The sequence below is a fragment of the Anser brachyrhynchus genome (genome assembly GCF_964034855.1).
Source record: "Anser brachyrhynchus genome assembly, chromosome: Z".
NCBI lineage: Eukaryota > Metazoa > Chordata > Aves > Anseriformes > Anatidae > Anser > Anser brachyrhynchus.
The window spans coordinates 10,334,045-10,351,298 of record NC_137697.1 but is presented as its reverse complement, the minus strand read 5'-3'; the positions used below and the strand labels follow the sequence as shown (position 1 = coordinate 10,351,298).

At 38.7% G+C, this 17,254-nt stretch overlaps 1 protein-coding gene across 1 annotated transcript in view; it reads left to right on the top strand.

The window, feature by feature from the left end:
- The window catches only part of TTC33 (tetratricopeptide repeat domain 33), a 52,327-nt gene that overhangs the window by 31,955 nt on the left and 3,118 nt on the right, over positions 1–17,254 (top strand). The window contains exon 3 of the mRNA XM_080573780.1: positions 7,663–7,794. Coding sequence (XP_080429906.1) covers positions 7,663–7,794 — 132 coding nt within the window. The remainder of the gene's footprint in view (positions 1–7,662; positions 7,795–17,254) is intronic.

Here is a 17,254-nt window from a genome sequence, read left to right as displayed (position 1 = left end):
GGTCTCCCCGGAGCCTTCCCTTCATCAGGCCGAACAACCCCAACTCCCTCAGCCTGTCTTCATAAGGGAGGTGCTCTGGTCTTCTGATCATCTGGACTCTGGATTCACTCCAACAGGTCCATGTCCTTCTTGTTCTGGGTGCCCCACGGCTGGGTGCAGGACTCCAAGTAGGGTCCAATGAGAGCAGAGCGGAGGTGGAAAATCAGCTCCCTTGCCCTGCTGGCCACGTTGCTTTTCATGCAGCCCAGGTTACGCTTGGCTTTCAGGGCTGCAAGCATGCATTGCCAGCTCAAGTTATGTAAATTTAATAAGCTTTTTGGCTGTTTATCAGCTGTCTGAGGATCTAGTTTCCGTACAGCCCTGCATCCTCAATTTGCATTCATTGAACAGGATCAGGGTTTCAGCTGCATATCTCTCTTTGTATGCCAAGCCCATTATATGGATATTTAAATTGTTCTACCCTTGTTCTTAAGGCTTACGAAATTCATAGCTCAATGAAGAAATAATTTCAACTTCCCTCTTTCCCTCTTTGTGCCTAAGAAGTGATAAAGTTTCTAAGAAATGGCCAGATTTCATAATCAGTAGTTTAAGTTATAACAAATCAGCTAATAATTGCTGATTTATATATAGTTGGTCATATATAAATGGTCATTGGTAATGATATGTTTGTTACGGAATTATAAATTTAGCTTAATACAAGCTCTGCATTACTGGCAATCAGTTGGAACCAGACATGATGGTAAAAGATCAATTTATGGTGATGACTGCTGCCAATCTATTCATGAGGGATACTATGACAAAATAAAGAAACAAAATAAGAGAGGAATGTGGGTATTATTTTTTTTTCCCCAGGCCCACTAGAGTCCCTCTGTTGGAACAGACCTTTGGCTAACGTGGCTATTACAGTCACTAAACTGTAGAGGTACGAACCACTCTGAGCTGAATTTAGTGTACTCTTCCAAGAGGCAGTCTTATACTCCTATTTTCTTATAACAGACAGAAACTCTGCTACCAACTGCTGAGATCAGTTGATTTAAAAATAGCATTGTACATTTCTGTGAATAGAAAAAAAAAAGTCTACTAAAAAAAAGTTACTAATTAAATATTACTTCTAAGCAAAACAGCAGGTCATGCTTACAGTGCAAATGATGTACCTGTGTAAGTTTAAGAGGAGATTCGCTGCGAGAGTTGGGGCAGAGCGTCTGCCTACTCTGAAGTTCTTGTGCTGTCCTTGAACTGTATTTGGCCTCTGTGGAACTGGAGGAACTTCAGAATATGAACTGCTGAATTCTTCATGTATTCTTTGTCAATATTACAGCTGTATGCATTATATTGACTCTATAGTTGTGTTCAAAAGATTTTTAGTTGTTGATTTGTGTTGGTTGAGATTAACCAGTTTGTGATGTACTGTAATTATGTAATGTTCTAATGTTACTTCCACTGTGCAAGCTAGTAAGCTAATAAATATTTTAGTGTTTTAGATAGGTTGGTTTATTTCATCTGCAAAGAAATAAACTTCACAGATACCTATCTATGAAGGATATAGAACCATTGGTGTCCAAAGGAGGGCTACAAAGATGGTGAAGGGTGTAGAGGGCAAGATGTCTGAGGAGCTGCTGAGGTCCCTTGGCTTGTTCAGCCCAGAGCAGAGCAGGCTGAGGGGAGGCCTCATGGCGGCCTGCGGCTCCCTCACGAGGGGAGCGGAGGGGCAGGCGCTGAGCTCTGCTCTCTGGGGACAGCGACAGGACCCGAGGGAACGGCATGGAGCTGGGACAGGGGAGGGTCAGGCTGGGGGTTAGGGAAAGGTTCTGCACCCAGGGGGTGGTCGGGCACTGGGACAGGCTCCCCAGGGCAGGGGTCATGGCACCAAGCTGCCAGAGTTCAAGAGGAGTGTTTGGACAACACTCTCAGACATATGGTTTGGTTTTTCAGATGGTCCTTTGGGGACCCAGGAGTTGGACTTGATGATCCTTGTGGATCCCTTCCAACTCAGGATATTCTGTGGTTCTATGTTTCGTAAGATCCCTATTACCTAGTGGGAGGGTGGGGGTGTGTGTAACAGAGGAGAGAGATTCTTCCCAGAAGCGTCCACCAAAATAGTAAAAGGCAATGCTTACCAATGACAGCAAGAGAAATTCCAGTGTTACATGAGCAAGAAAAAAACACTTTTCAGTGAAAATGATTATTCTTTAAACAGATTTCTGAAGAAACTAGAGATATTTAGTTTATTTGAAAAAGATGTTGAACAACCAGATTCAAGTTAACAGTCTTTGTTCGAGGAGGTTGGACTACATGACCTCCAGAGGTTCCTACTAACCTAATTGAGTTTGTAATTCTCTTCTCTGATCACAACATAAGCAAGTATAAGCAGTAGGGAGTTTCATTTTATTTGTTTTTTAAACTGGGATGTAGTAAAAGGAGTTTACCAAGAAAACTTAGAAAATACCAGAAAGGTCCGTTAGAAAAGGTTTTGTTGTATGGTACAACAGTAATTGCTTTGTGGCATGCGTAAATGTGAACTGGTTACAGGTAGGAAGAATTTTATTCATGACTGTTTCAAAATGGGTTTCTGGGTGGAAGAAGGAATTGGGTCGTTTTCACTGGACTTGGAATGTGTCTATATATAGTGATTCAGCTTCAAGCCGTTGATCTCATCTAAAGTGAGGACTCATTCGAATTCATAACACTTCCAAAATATTGTGGGTAGCACAGGACAGGTCATGCTAGTGCCTGGATTTTTTCGCTTGGTCAGTCTCCTGATGACTGTTGCAATATTTGATTTTTTTTTTCTCCACAGCGTTCTCCACTTACACTTTTTTTTAAAAAAGCTAGACCTATTAAACAAAGTCACCATAGTGACAAAGATGTTCTTTGTTTCAATGCATGCGATAATTGTAAGTCTGTGTTGGAATAAAATAACCTCAGAGAAGCCACCTACTGAACAGCTTTATAAGAAATATATTAAAAATGACTAGACAGAAGCATGTGCATAGGAAGAGAGAGCCTTTTCTGTTTTGTAAGATTTTGTTTTCTTCTCTAATTGATTAGTTTTAACAATGTTTTCTAATGAATTGCATTCACTGTAACTGGAAAATAAAATTTGCAATGAGATTACTTAACTGTGAAGCTTGAGTGCCATCTTGTTAATGAAATTTGCAAAAGAAGTTTCATGCAAGAAATTAGTAACAGAAAACGAATAGAATCTTAGTGTCAGCTCCTAAAAGGGACATTCATAAATACACACGTATCTTGATCCGTACTTTACAGGCAGGTGATTCTGGCAAAACAACCCTTTTCCCTCATAGCTTGCTTCAAAATAAACATCTGTTTTGCTGATAAGATTGTCTCTTTGTGGAGGTTTTTCCCAGAATAATTATGACAAGTAAAAGCTTGATATCTTTGTCCTTTTGAATTAAAAGGTTATATTGGCACATTTTTCTGAGTGATACGTAGTTTCTCTGAAGCATCATCCTATTTGTCTGGTTATTGAAAAATACCCTAGTGCAACTGAATTTTTTTTTTCTTTCAAGGTAAAATCCATTTTAAAGAAATGCTGCGTGACTAGTCTAATTTATTCTAGTAGTTTGTGACCATTAAAATAACGCTTGCTTGTTCCTGTTTACTTTCATAATCTGAGTATTTGTTAGAAGTGACTAGCAGAGAATAGCAGAGAGTAACAACTATTAATCTCTGTCCAAAAAAAAAAAATTCCTACCAAAAATACGGACATAGTTGTCAATATAAATTGAACCAAAAGACATCACACAAAGCAGCTGATGAAGTAATGTAATTGTATGTGTGTCTGGATTCATGCTGATTATAGCTTGTGGTTTAGAATCAATTGTACTGTAGTCCAAAAAAGATTAAGAAAAGGTCAAGAGCTTTGTTATACTAAGTATAATAGAGCTCCCAACAAGATATATTCTCCACATGGAGGAGTTCCTTCTGAAAGGAGTTCAACTAAATCAAAGAGCATGGTTATTTCAGAGAGAGCATTTGGGGGTAGGTTACTTCACCCAGTTTTCTTCAGAATAATTGTGGCAATACAGTTAAATATCCAAGTCTAAACAAACTTACAAATATAACAAATGACTGTAACAATGAGAAGATAAAATACAGCCAAGTGGCTGCAAGTATTCTAATAAATCCGGATGTAGGGACTGCTACTGGTTGACAGATTCCTGTTTTGTTCACATATCTGAAGGAAAAAATAATAGATCAGCTCAAGTATTTCAAGCATCTGCGTTGAGATGAAAGAGGACCTGGAGACATCTTTGTGAGAAACAGAAAACTAGACCATTATGTTCATGCCATGTTTGACCAAGTAAAAATAATGTATTCAAAACCAGATAAATGAACCAAAAACCATAAATTCTTAAAATGAGGGTAAAATCAATTTGTGTACAGTAGGAACTGAGCCCAAGACTTTGAACAAGACACTGTCATTCATTGTGTCTTAATTTTTTTTTTTAAATCAAATGAACAGTGGTTCATTCTAGTGCGATATGTAGGGATCAAGGAAACCAACAATGAAGAGAATATAATCAAAACAATGTGAAAGAACTTTAGAGAGAGCAAAAGAACCTTCATAGACTCATAGAATGGCTCGGGTTGGAAGGAACCTTAAAGATCACCCAGTTCCACCGCCCCTGCCATAGGCAGGGATGCCACCCACTAGATCAGGTTGCTCAGGGCCTCATCTAACCTGGCCTTGAACACCTCCAGGAATGGGGCATCCACAGCTTTTCTGGGCAACCTGTTCCAGTGCCTCACTACCCTTTGAAGAATTTCCTCCTAACCTGTAATCTAAATCTCCCACCTTTTAGTTTAAAACCGTTCCCCCTTGTCCTGTCATTATCTGATTGATCAGAGTCCATCTTTTATAAGGCTCACTTAAGTACTGAAAGGCTGCGATGAGGTCTCCCCAGAGCCTTCTCTTCCATAGGCTGAACACCCCCAGCTCTCTCAGCCTTTCTTCACAGGAGAGGTGCTCCAGGCCCTTGATAATCTTCGTGGCCCTCCCCTGGACCCGCTCTAACAGCCCCACACCCTTTTTGTGCTGGGTGCCCCAGACCAGGACGCAGCACTCCAGGTGGGGCCTCACAAGGGCAGAGCAGAGGGGCACCATCCCCTCCCTTCACCTGCTGCCCACCCCTCTGTTGGTGCAGCCCAGGACGCAGTTGGCCTTCTGGGCTGCAGGCACACACTGCTGGCTCATGTCGAGCTTTTTGTCCACCAGAGCCCCCAGGTCCTTCTCTGCAGGGCTGCTCTCAGTGGGTTCTTCTGCCAGCCTGTGCTCATGTCTGGGATTGCCCCGACCCAGGGGCAGCACCTTGCACTTGGACTTGTTGAACCTCATTAGGTTCATGTAGGCCCACTTCTCCAGCCTGTCCAGGTCCCTTTGGATGGCATCCCTTCCTTCTGTTGTATCAACTGCACCTCTCAGCTTGGTATCATCTACAAACTTGCCAAGGGTGCACTCAATCCCACTGTCTGTGTCATTGATGAAGATATTGAAAAGCACCAGGCCCAAAACAGACCCTGAGGGACACTGCTCATCACCAGCCTCCACCTGGACATAGAGCCATTGACCACCACTCTCTGGGTGCAGCCATCAAGCCAATTCCGTATCCAATGGATGGTCCACCCTTCAAATCCATATCTCTCCAACGTAGAGATCAGGATGTTGTGTGGGACTATGTCAAAGGCCTTACAGGAGTCCAGGTAGATGACATTAGTTGTTCTTCCCTTGTCGACTGATGCAGTCACTCCATCATAGAAGGCCACCAGATTGATCAGGCATGATTTACCTTTGGTGAAGCCATGCTGCCTGTCCCAGATCACCTCTTTGTCCTGCATGTGCCTTGATACTGTGTCCAGGAGCATTCATTCAATGATCTTGCCAGGCGCAGAGATGAGAATGTTTATATTTATATTTATAATGATGTTTTGGAGTTGTTGCAGTAGGAAATACTTGTAAAAAGTACTGATTAGTCTGAGGTGGCATAAAATTGTTCAAGTAATGATATACTTGGATTTGTTTTCTCTTATGAGAATAAATACATTAAAGAGACGAATGTAAAAGCTAATTGAGGGGTGCAAAATTGTTTAATCTTGGTAGGATGTACACCTCTCCTCAGGTAACAGTTTGACTCAATTCATAGATCTGTTGCAGATTGGAGAAGCTGCACACAAAAAGCAGTTGAACTGAAAGTTTTAGAAAAATAAATAATATTCAGTACCAACTTTGCTGAGAAAGTACAGTTATTGGGAACTACTAAGAAAAAAGAGGGAGAAATGCCAGTGACATGACATACAGCTATGGAGTGTGTTTAAAGATTTTTAGGTACTTTAAATTCCAGTGTACAGTCTGTTAAATCAAATTAAAGCAAAAACATGCAATTACTCTCCAGAAAAAAATAATCTTACTAAAGCATCAGAGGTATGGATCCAAAGGCTTTGTTGGAAGTTTTGCTTGCTGTGTTTCTTGTGTGCAGGGTTACTTTCTGAGGTAAAGCTCTCTTACTCTTCTACTCCAGTTACCCTTGTACTGTGCAAGTACTTTGTGAATTAAAGTTAATTAATTAATTAATTCAAGGTAATTGCATTTGAATCTTCCTTTATGCTACACTTATATTTGTCTGTTTAATATATCGTGGGGCTGTAAGGTTAAATAAATGTGTTTTACTCTTCAGCAGCAGTGAGAATGTATTCTGATATTATTTGTCATGCTTCTGGGTTGACCAGTTGGGAAGAAAGTGGTTGCCCACACATGAGTCTTACTTGTGTGGTTCACTTTTTCATCATACTGTTGGAATGCAGTTGTCATTTGTTTCTTACACTGTTATCTATCACCATAGCATGCGGGTGTCTGAAATCATGATCTCAGAGTGATGCAGGTCTTCAGGTAACATGCCAGTCTCATGGAGGTCTTGGAAAAATAAAGCAAGCTTTGAGACATGATATGTGCTGTTAGCTATGATTTATAGGCTTAGTTATGGAGATTCAATGCAAGGGATAGAATGCTTTGGTAACAGGCTAACACTAACCTGTAGTGTTTGTTGAGTAAACGAGATTTCCAGATTCAGAAACCACCGTTTTACATTTTTTATGTAGATTACTTCCTATACAAGTAAAGCATTCTACAATAGCAAAGACTTCTCTGAAATCATCATTTTTACAGTTGTTTTCAAGCTGAATTACAAGGGTTATTGCTATAATTGTATCACATGCACTGTAACTATGTAGGGTAGATTTTGGTTTTCTATTAAAAAAAAAACACATGGGCATTTTGCAACAGCACTTGCTTATGTATTGTGATTAATTCTCAGTGTTACTCTTTCTGTGTAATATCACAGTTCTGTTAGTCTTCTACAGAATGTAGGATATGTAGGGCAGAGGGAGAGACACGGATGCCTTCACTAGGAGAGTTGCGTAAATTGTTCAGATAAATCATCCTGTAGCACGCCTATTTCTCTCCGTGAGTTACGGGGCGGCACTGGGTGACTCTTAGATTAGGCAACTGACTTGTAAACTATAAAAACCGAGGTGAGACAAACCTGTCCTTATTATTGAAACAAGGGTGATTGCTTGTGTAATCCCAGAAAATTTAATTCCGTTTTCAGTTTGTTTATTCTTATTCCTCTTATTTTTCTGCCATAGGTCCTGATGTCATTACATGAAATGTTTCCAGCAGTGCATGCAGCAGAAATGGCTGTTCAGAGAAACCCACGTTCCTGGGATGCCTGGCAGACTTTGGGACGTGCCCAGCTTGGATTAGGAGAGATAGCACTGGTAGGAAAATTGACAACATTGATATGCTAAAATTATAAACTGCATCTTCTGACTTGTGCATGAGAGAATGAAAGTACAGAAATATTCAAGGTAGCTCAATATCTATAAATAACCTGAAAATAGGCAAGGAAAGAGGTTCTTGCTATTAATTGCCAGTATGTCCTCTACTTGGTTGTTTTTCACAAGTGCTTTCTTTGTGGTTATGTCACTGGGCTTGTGCAAGACTTGTCTAGCTCAAAGCCTTTTGTGTAACATGCTGTGTTTGAGTGATGGCTTTATGTAACAATATGTTGACATAACTGCACATACTACATTCTGGGTGCTGTACCGCTACAGTGCTTAAAGCTGAAGGTCCTGTGAAGTGCCAGGTGATAACCCAGCCTCACCTTTGTACATGGCTGTTAACAGACGTCTAGCATCTTTTTTGTTTTTCCTGTCTCCTACTTTCCAGCTTCAGGTGCAGCAAATCGTATATGCACCTACACGCTTCCCTGTGGCTTCTTGACTCCAAATGGTGGGTGAAGTTGATTCTCTTGCTAAAAAGAGAGTAAAAAGATTGGGTGCTCTGCAGTAGCTCAAGTGCAACTTTTTTGTAGCTCCAGCTGTACTGTCCCATCCTACTGTCTTGGCCACATTGTGACCAGATGACTCATCCCCCACATCAAATCACCCACTGTTTACAGGTTATAATGGAATAATTTTCTGAGTGTTAAAGTGTGGAAACATAGCAAGTGAACCTTTAAATTCCGATACATTCAGAAAAGTCCATTTGAAAAATAACTTGTCACGAGCTCTTAGATTAAAAAAAAGAAAAAAAAAGATACTGGCTTGATTTTAGTTCTAATGCAAAGTAGCTTTATGTTGGTTTGGTAGAAATAAAGAATTTGTTGTTAGTTAGAGTATTTCTGGAAAGTTAAAGTGTTTGGGCTGAAAAATTTTCAAGAATAAATTTTTTTTTTTTGAGTGAGTCTAATGAATCATGCATAAACTTTTTTTCTTTTTTTAATACAGTAAGGAGCAATATTAAAAAAAAAAAAAGCAGTCCCAAAATGTGAGAATAACATAAGGCGAAATCTGAGCATTGCAGATGTGTTTGTAGTGTGCTCCTTTATATTGTCACACTATGATAATATGAAATATTTAGTATAAATCCATACATACCTGCATCACATCAAATAACTGGTGACATTTTGTTGTTTTTGTGTTCTAGAAGGTAAGGGCAGATGGTCTGTCATGTCTGGATCAACGATCCATAAATCCTTCTTTTTTCCTTAAGTGCTTCAAATTGTCTCTGTAAATTATGTCTGAGATTTTAAATACATTTAAATACATTATAAATCCTTTTTTTTTTTCCTTAAGTGACTGAAATTGTCACTGTAAATTATGTCTGAGATTTTAAATACATTAGTCTCAGGAAATTCCAAGTTATTTCCTGCAAGGTAACCGATGCTTCTTATTCTATAAAAAATGTTACAATCACAGTAATGAAAATTATAGGTACTGATTTACCCTTATTAGTTATACCACCAGGTCTGCTCACCAGGTCCTGTAAGCTTCATCTGCATTAACTAGGCACATCATGCCAACAGGAGTGGGTATCTCAAGTTAATAGTGTTGGGGACTTACCCACACAGTGTTCATTTTGCTGTAGTTCAGACTAGCTCTGTTTGGAGCTTCAGGTGCTGTCCTGGAATACGAGTTTAATCTCAAAGGAATCCAGTTTATGTTGTCTGAGACTACTCTACAGTGCAAGCCAAATCGTTTTCAGTGGGAACAATCAGAGATTTGCATCAAAGCACATTATGGATCTGAAACAAAACACTTCTGTAGATACACCTGTAGTTATGTTATGTTGACCTTACTGTCTGAGAAGAGAGAAACAGGTTATGGGGGTTAATCACTGGGTAGGTTTTGCTCTCTGAATGCTTTTGTCTCTCTGTTTTCCAAGCAGGGATCCCAGAGGAGGGTAAGCTCCCTCCCATTGGCTTCTCCAGTGCTCTGACATGGGATGTTTCTTCTTCTTTGCTTTTCTGTGTGCTTAAGGCATATTGAGTTGTCTTCTGATGAATGTGTTCTCATACAGAAAAGTGCTTTGGGAGGTATAATGCTCACTATTTTCAAGTGAATGAATTTTTAAGGAATCTTAAAAGATTCCTTAAGGAGTTTTAAAAGACTGGAGAAGCCTTAACAGGTTAAATGATTTTTCAACTAATGAGCCTGTGGAGGCTTCTTGAACTAGAGATCTATTGTAATTATACTCTTCCCATTAGCTTTTCATGATTTTCTCATCTTTCACTGAATTATATTTTTTACAAAGAAAACCTAATAAAACATAAACGTCATCACTTTTAGTAATGTTTGAGATGTGGGAATTATTGCCCTTCTACAGAGGAGCTTTACTGTTTCATTGTTTGAATTCTCTTCCCCCACCTCCCAACCCTCAATGTGTTTCTTTGCTACCCACATCCTGCCAAATGTTCTGTCGTAAACATTTTCATTACTTCACAACAAATGATGCACTTTTCTTAGGAAAAACAATTTATTGTATTTTGATCTTGTTTCCCCTGTCTAAAATACGGCTTCCAAACAAATCTAATCTATAATATGTGCTGCACAATATATTCATTTCTTTCAAGTGAAAAGAAGGATTTTTTGTCAAACTTGTGAAAAGAAACAGAATGAGATAAATTAGCCCCATTTTCATTAACTTTTACAAAAAGTATTTTGTTCTTTTTTCTGAATTTAGTAAGTAGGATAAGTCAATAGTAACAAATGCAAACAAGCAGAACTTAATTTCTGCAACTCAAGTAAGACGTAATTCCGTAAATTCTAGAAACCAATTTGTAAAAGCACACTTAAGAGTAAACTGCAACATGAATATAGAAACTGCAGAAATGTATTTTCAAGCTTGCAGTATTTCTTTAATTGTAAATGTTTTGCTTTTATAAGTGAGTTTTACTGTATTGGTGATGACAGTTTAAACAGTAGCAACTTCTTCATATCTTCATTAGAACAATCCTTCCCGTTAGAGAAAGTGAGACCCATGCTTTCATTGAAAAAAAAAAAAAAAAGAAGAACAAAACCCACCAAACAAATGACAACAACAAAGGCAGCATTAAGAAATGACCAACTGAAAGCAACTGAGTCTCCCACCTTGGAGATATTCAGAAGCTATCTGGACATGGTCTGCAGCAACCATTTGTGGGTGTCCCTGCTTGAGCAGGGTGTTGGACCAGGTGAATCCCGAGGTCATTGCCAGCCGCAACCATTCTGTGACATAAGTTTACCCCATTGTGAGCTGGGCACTTGTTTTCAAAGCTGTGATATTCATGATTGCGAAGATGTGTAAATACGAACCAGCTGTGGGCACTTGCTGCTTGATGTGTAGAAGAATGCACTTTGCTGTGTTATTACTAAGTAGGTGGTGGTGTAAGAGTGAGACTGCATTCTGTAAAAGAAATCCAGGCTTGACAATATGAATCTTCAAATCGGGCTTTTCCTTTAATTTCTCCTGAAAGAGATAGTGTTGAGGTCTTTATGTAGTGATAACAGTTATGCAAAGAGGAATTATTATATTTTATTGGAATCTATTTGGGAATCAAAAGGAACATTAACAGAATGTCATGCCATTTATGTGTAGCCTTCATAAACTGATAGTTGGTCTTCCACTGAAATGCAAAAAAGCCTGTACTTCAGATTGTGTTCCTGCCACATTGAGGGGATAAACAACTCAGATTTTATTTTTATAGACTTATATGGGATTAAAATATTTAATTACACTGCTCTGATGATCTTCCTTCTAAGCCCAACACAATGTGTGGATGATTTTTGTAGTCAACTATTTATGCACATTGATGGCATATTTAACTTTATTATACTAATGTAGTCAGCACTTGCTATTCTTATGTGCATAAATGAAAATGAGAAGATCCAATTCAATTTTAAAAATAGTTAGTTGGTTTATAATTTTGGCTTAGAATTTCTTGTTACTCCATTTGAAGTGTGAAACAAAAGCTCGGTCATTTATATATAAATATATATGTTTATATTTATATATATAAAGTGCCTATCACCGTATTGATAAACACTCTTTGGAACCACTCTGATGGCAGGGGTAAGAACAGGAGTTGGCCTGGTACTGCCTTCCTTATCAGGATTTGATAAAGGACATTTATTTAAAATAAAAAATCACAGGGCATGTTTTTGTCCTGCTCACTCCATCCTGAACTACATGCCAGGCACATACACATTCTAGCACATAGTATCTGGGAGGTATTAAACTAAAATTTGAGAGAAAATAAAACGCTTGGTCAAATAAAGGAGATTAGGTTCTCTTCAATAGCTTTGAACAGTCTAGTCAGGAATAGATACCGCTTGGTGATGGAAGGTTCCCAACAGGTCCTGTGTCTGTCCTGTAGTCCCCAGCTCCTATAGTGTATTCTTTTTTTTTTTTTTTAAACACTGTTGGAAGTCATAAATAAATTTTAGTATACCATCAAATATATGTATAATTTTAATGCATGAAAATGTCACCTACTCAGAGATTACTTTTATTTTCAGGAAGTAAAGCAGAAGAGCAAGCAAATTTCTGTAAGTTTTGAGTGTTCTTTCAGCTACATTTCTAGCAGATTTATAAGCATTCTTTAGAACATGTTCATGTAACAATTTTATCCGTATCATTTGGTAATAGAGAAGTCAAATATTTCAAGTTTTAGGATGGGATAGTTTTTTTTGTTCCCTTGATCAACCTGGATTATGCTTATGTATGCAGTAGAACATACTGTACAGATCTCTAAGGTAGAGCCAGCCTAAAACAATTACTTGTACAGAGCTTGCTGCAGTGTCTTCCGAGGATACTCACTGAGGGATGGCTAATGGCAGAGAGGTGATAAGGATTGTGAAGAAAGAAGGCCAGGAAGAAATGAGTTCCCCCAGGATATGGAGAACGCTGAGGTACTCGATTTTTTTGCCTCAGCCTTCACAAGCAAGAGCTCCGGCCTTTTAGCCCAAGCTCCAGAAAGCAAAGCCAGGGGCTGTGAGAATGAAGAGCTCTCCACTGTAGGAGATCATGTCTGAGACCAGTGAAAGAACCTAAAGGTGCACAAGTCCATGGGACCTGATGAGATGCATTCATGGTCCTGAATGAACTGGCAAATGTAGATGCTAAACCACTATCCATCATACTGGAGAAGTCTTGGCAGTCCAGTAAAGTTCCCACTGACTGGAAGAGCAGAAACATAACCCCCACTTTTAAAGGAAAAAAGGAAGATCCAGGGAACTACAGGCCAGTCAGTCTCACCTCTGTGCCTGGCAAGATCATGGAGCAGATCCTCTTGGAAACTATGCAAAGGCACAAAGAAAATGAGGTGACTGGTGACAGCCAACATGGCTTTTTAAGGACAGATTGTGCCTAACAAATCTGGTGGCCTTATATGATGCATAAGGACATGGACCTATTAGAGCAAGTCCAGAGGATGTCCTCAGAGATGATCAGAGGGCTGGAGCACCTTTCTTATGAAGACAGGCTGAGGGAGTTGGGGTTGTTCAGCCTGATGAAGGGAAGGCTCCGGGGAGACCTTATAGTGGCCTTCCAGTACCTAAAGGGGGCCTGCAGGAAAGCTGAGGAGGGACTCTTTGTCAGGGGGTGCATTGATAGGACACGGAGTAAACTAAAAGACTGTAGACTTAGATTAGACAGTAGTAAGAAATTCTTTACTCAGAGGGTTGTGAGGCACTGCAACATGTTTCCCAGAGAAGCTGTGGATGTCCCATCCCTGGAAGTGCTCAAGGCCAGGTTGGATGGGACATTGGGCAACGTCGTCTAGAGGTAGGTGTCTCTGCCCATTGCAGGGGGTCTTTGAGGTCCCTTCCAACCCAAACCATTCTGTGATTCTATGAGTTGGTGCAAAGGAAGCTCAGGGAAGTGGGAGCACCTCACTGGAGCAAAAGAAAGTAGGACAGAAATGCCTGTGTCATTGTCAGATGAAGAATGAACATGCACACTGAAGAGAAACCCGAAGTGGACACTGTGACTGACAAACTTTCTATAACGCAAGTCTGTTATGGAGACATGGGCTCAGGGCCGAAGAAACCGAAGAAGATTTTTCTACTAGTTGCCAGAGGCCGCTGTGTACTTGCTGTATTCTTGTGACTCTGGGGTAATGCATGTCAGGCTCACGTCCTGTGGCCTTTTGTGTCAGCCCTCAGATGCTGTGCCCCAGGGAGGATGTATGCTGAGTCACCCCTGGGGATGATGCATCCTAATCCACTCCGCATGAATACTCTGCAACGGAGAAGTTCAGCGTGGGAGAACTAAGCTACTGTTGCCTCAGACGTCTGGCAAATGGGAACGACTTTTACAGGTGTATAGCGTGGCCGAATTCCAGTATGTTTAATGCAAAAATCTTTCACATCTGGAAAATTTCCTATTATAACTCTAGTCATATTTCCACATGAAAACACTATACCTTCTGAATAAAATGGATTTATAAACTTAAGAACTGCAAAACATAAGGTGTTCATCTCGTTCTTGAATGCGGAAGAATTATTTTTGTTGGAAAGAAATTTTCAGTGAAAAAATGTCTATTGGAAAGAAGAAATAATCTGAACAGAAATCTTGTATAGGAAATTTTAGCCTATTTTAAATTAAAATAAAAGCATTTGCTATTCAGATTAAGTCAAAAAAATAATTAAACTAGAGTGAAAATATCTGGAAGAATTGGATTTCTTTGGGTTTAAAGAAGAGAAATATAAAGAGGAATTTGCTCAGTGTCTTTAAATATACTAAAGGTTTCTGCAAAAATGAGTTATGTTAACTGTGAATAGTACAAGAAATAACAGGCCTAAATTGCAATAAAACATGTTGGAAAAAAATCCTTCTGTAAGGATCATCAAAAATGGAAAGAGATTACTTATAGGTGTATATACATCTCCACTGTTGGACAACTTTCAAAATAGGTCAGCTAGACTCCTGTCAGATGTAACATAAAAACCTACTGTAAGCCCTGGGGACAGGTGTGAACTGCATAATCTTTTGAGATGCTTCCTTACCTTTTCTTAAGGGGAAAGGTCACTGTATAGCAGCAATTACTAGGTCCATGTGATATAAAAGCATGTTACTAATGATTGTAGTCAGATCAAAACTGCATTTTACATTTAAAGACTCTGCATACCAGCAAGAGAGATTCTGCTCATGAGATGAATAACAGGATGATTGTTTGCAGTAGAAAACCCAATAGTATGACAAAATGGCAAATATTTAAAAAATACAAATTCTTCAGATTCTTAACTCAGCAAGCTAGAACGTCATGCAGTAGCTTTTATAGTACGCTTATTTGAAGAACCAAAACAAATGCATGAACCTCTACTGGGTTAAAATCACAACATCCTTAGATGCAAGGTCCCTGAGACCACAGCTGCCCATTAAAATGAAGCCAAAAATATCAAGTTTGTCTAGCACCATCACATTTTCCCATAAGGCCATAATTGGAGTAAGAGATTTACATCTCCATCAGCAGGAGATTTAACAGTAGCACTTCCTGAATTGACCCAAGTGAATGAGTGAATGACTTCAGTACAAGAGTAAAGAAAGATGCATCCCAATTTGCTTTCAGCAGCTGTTTGTCATGATTAAAGTTGTAAACAAGATGAGAAATAGGAATATAAATCAGTTTTGTACATTTTATCTGGCATATTCTAGATGGATGGATAGATTAACTGCCACCCGTGACAGTTTGGGGTATACTTACGGATTTCTGTCTTCCTGTTATTTTCAGTTCTTTTGTCTTAATAGAAATTGATGACTGTAGAAGCAAGTACAATAGCAACATGAGATTTTATGTGAATAATAATTTGGCATTTTTCAGTATTGTGTTGTAGCTTTAAAAGTAATCCCTCTGATCTTTTGCGCTACTTCAAATCTATATTATTTATAGCAATGTCATGTCCAATTTTTTTTTTCTAATGGATTTACAAAGAGGATTGTTTCATGCTGTATCATACAACTGTCAAGGCAGCTTCTCAGCCTATTAAATGTAGCTGTACATTGATCTGTATTTGATTACTGTGTTTAATGTTGTTTAATGTGCATGAACATAACTATATAGAAAGGTTTTAATTAAAGGGCTTCTTTCATGGAAGGTTTAAAGGCAGATGGTGTTTGTTTATATTTTGTGTTTAACAGAAATAAAAAAAAAATAAAAGAGCATTTAGTGTTTACTTGTAGCTCATCTATCCCTGGAAATTAAAGGAAGCAAAGTTGAACAAAGTGACACTGTTCTGCAAGAATAAACTGTACTCCTCCTGTTTAAAGTCCAGCGTGCTCCTACACTTCAGATCTGGCTGTGGACCAATTATAAAGTATTTCTTTTTCCTGGAACTGAAAGGCTGCCTATTACAACAGCAATAATGCTGATAGCATAATCAACATTACTTAAAATCTGCTTTGTATCTCTCATCTGTTGCTTCTGAGTTTACGTCATACAGAGTTGTATATTACTGTGTGCCAGAAGAAGGATGAATTGGCAGTTTCTGTTAATGCAGATGAAAAGCAGTGATTTTTCAGATTTATTTGCATCCTGTGAGTATTTATAAATTATGAAAGAATACATCATTTGATGATTGTTCATGTCTTTAAAGTCTTTATATGCAAGTTACTGGAACTTTTCCCAAATACTATTCAGCAGTATTATCCCCGATTTTCTACCCCATGGGAAGGCTTCTGTGCATCGTCATGCAAGAATTTCATCATTCAGGTGGCCACTATCATAACTGACCATAAAATTGTAAATGTGAAATAGTTATGTGCCTGTGTGTACATACCTGTAAATCAGAGTAGATAAAGTTAGTCTTGACCTTTCCACTGTTAATATAACTATAAATCCAATACAGTTTTAATTTTTGTTCTGGCATTTTTCCAATGTTGTAGCAATTTCTTCTTATTGCTGATTATCACATCTACTGGATTAGACAGAATTTTTATATTTAGCAATGTCTGTGCTGGGTATTTGTGTTTGCCAAACTTCTCACAATTGAGCTTAAAGAAAAGACAAAAAATGTCAACTATGCTTAATTAATTTTATTAATATTACATGGTTTATAAGATTAGAGGATTTCTTTCTTAGAGCAGCTCTCCAAATTGGAAGTTCATTTGTGTACTTTTGCCTGATTCAGCGTGTTTGCAACCAATTTGCTTAGTTGACCTGGTACAGAGACTTCTTATCATGAGGGTAGGATTACTGTAGTATTAGGTCTGCATATGAAATGACTACGTGCTAATTTAAAAGGAGCGATGTTAGTGATGCTTCAAATCCCAGTCATTCCTTTTCTGTATTTGTTTAAACTCTTTACACTTGCCTTCCCATACATCTGATGTCAGGAGAAAAGTGGGATAGAAAGCCATCAAAACAAAAATGATTTGGCTTTTAGCCTTTTAATTACAGTATTATTTTTGACATGTGAA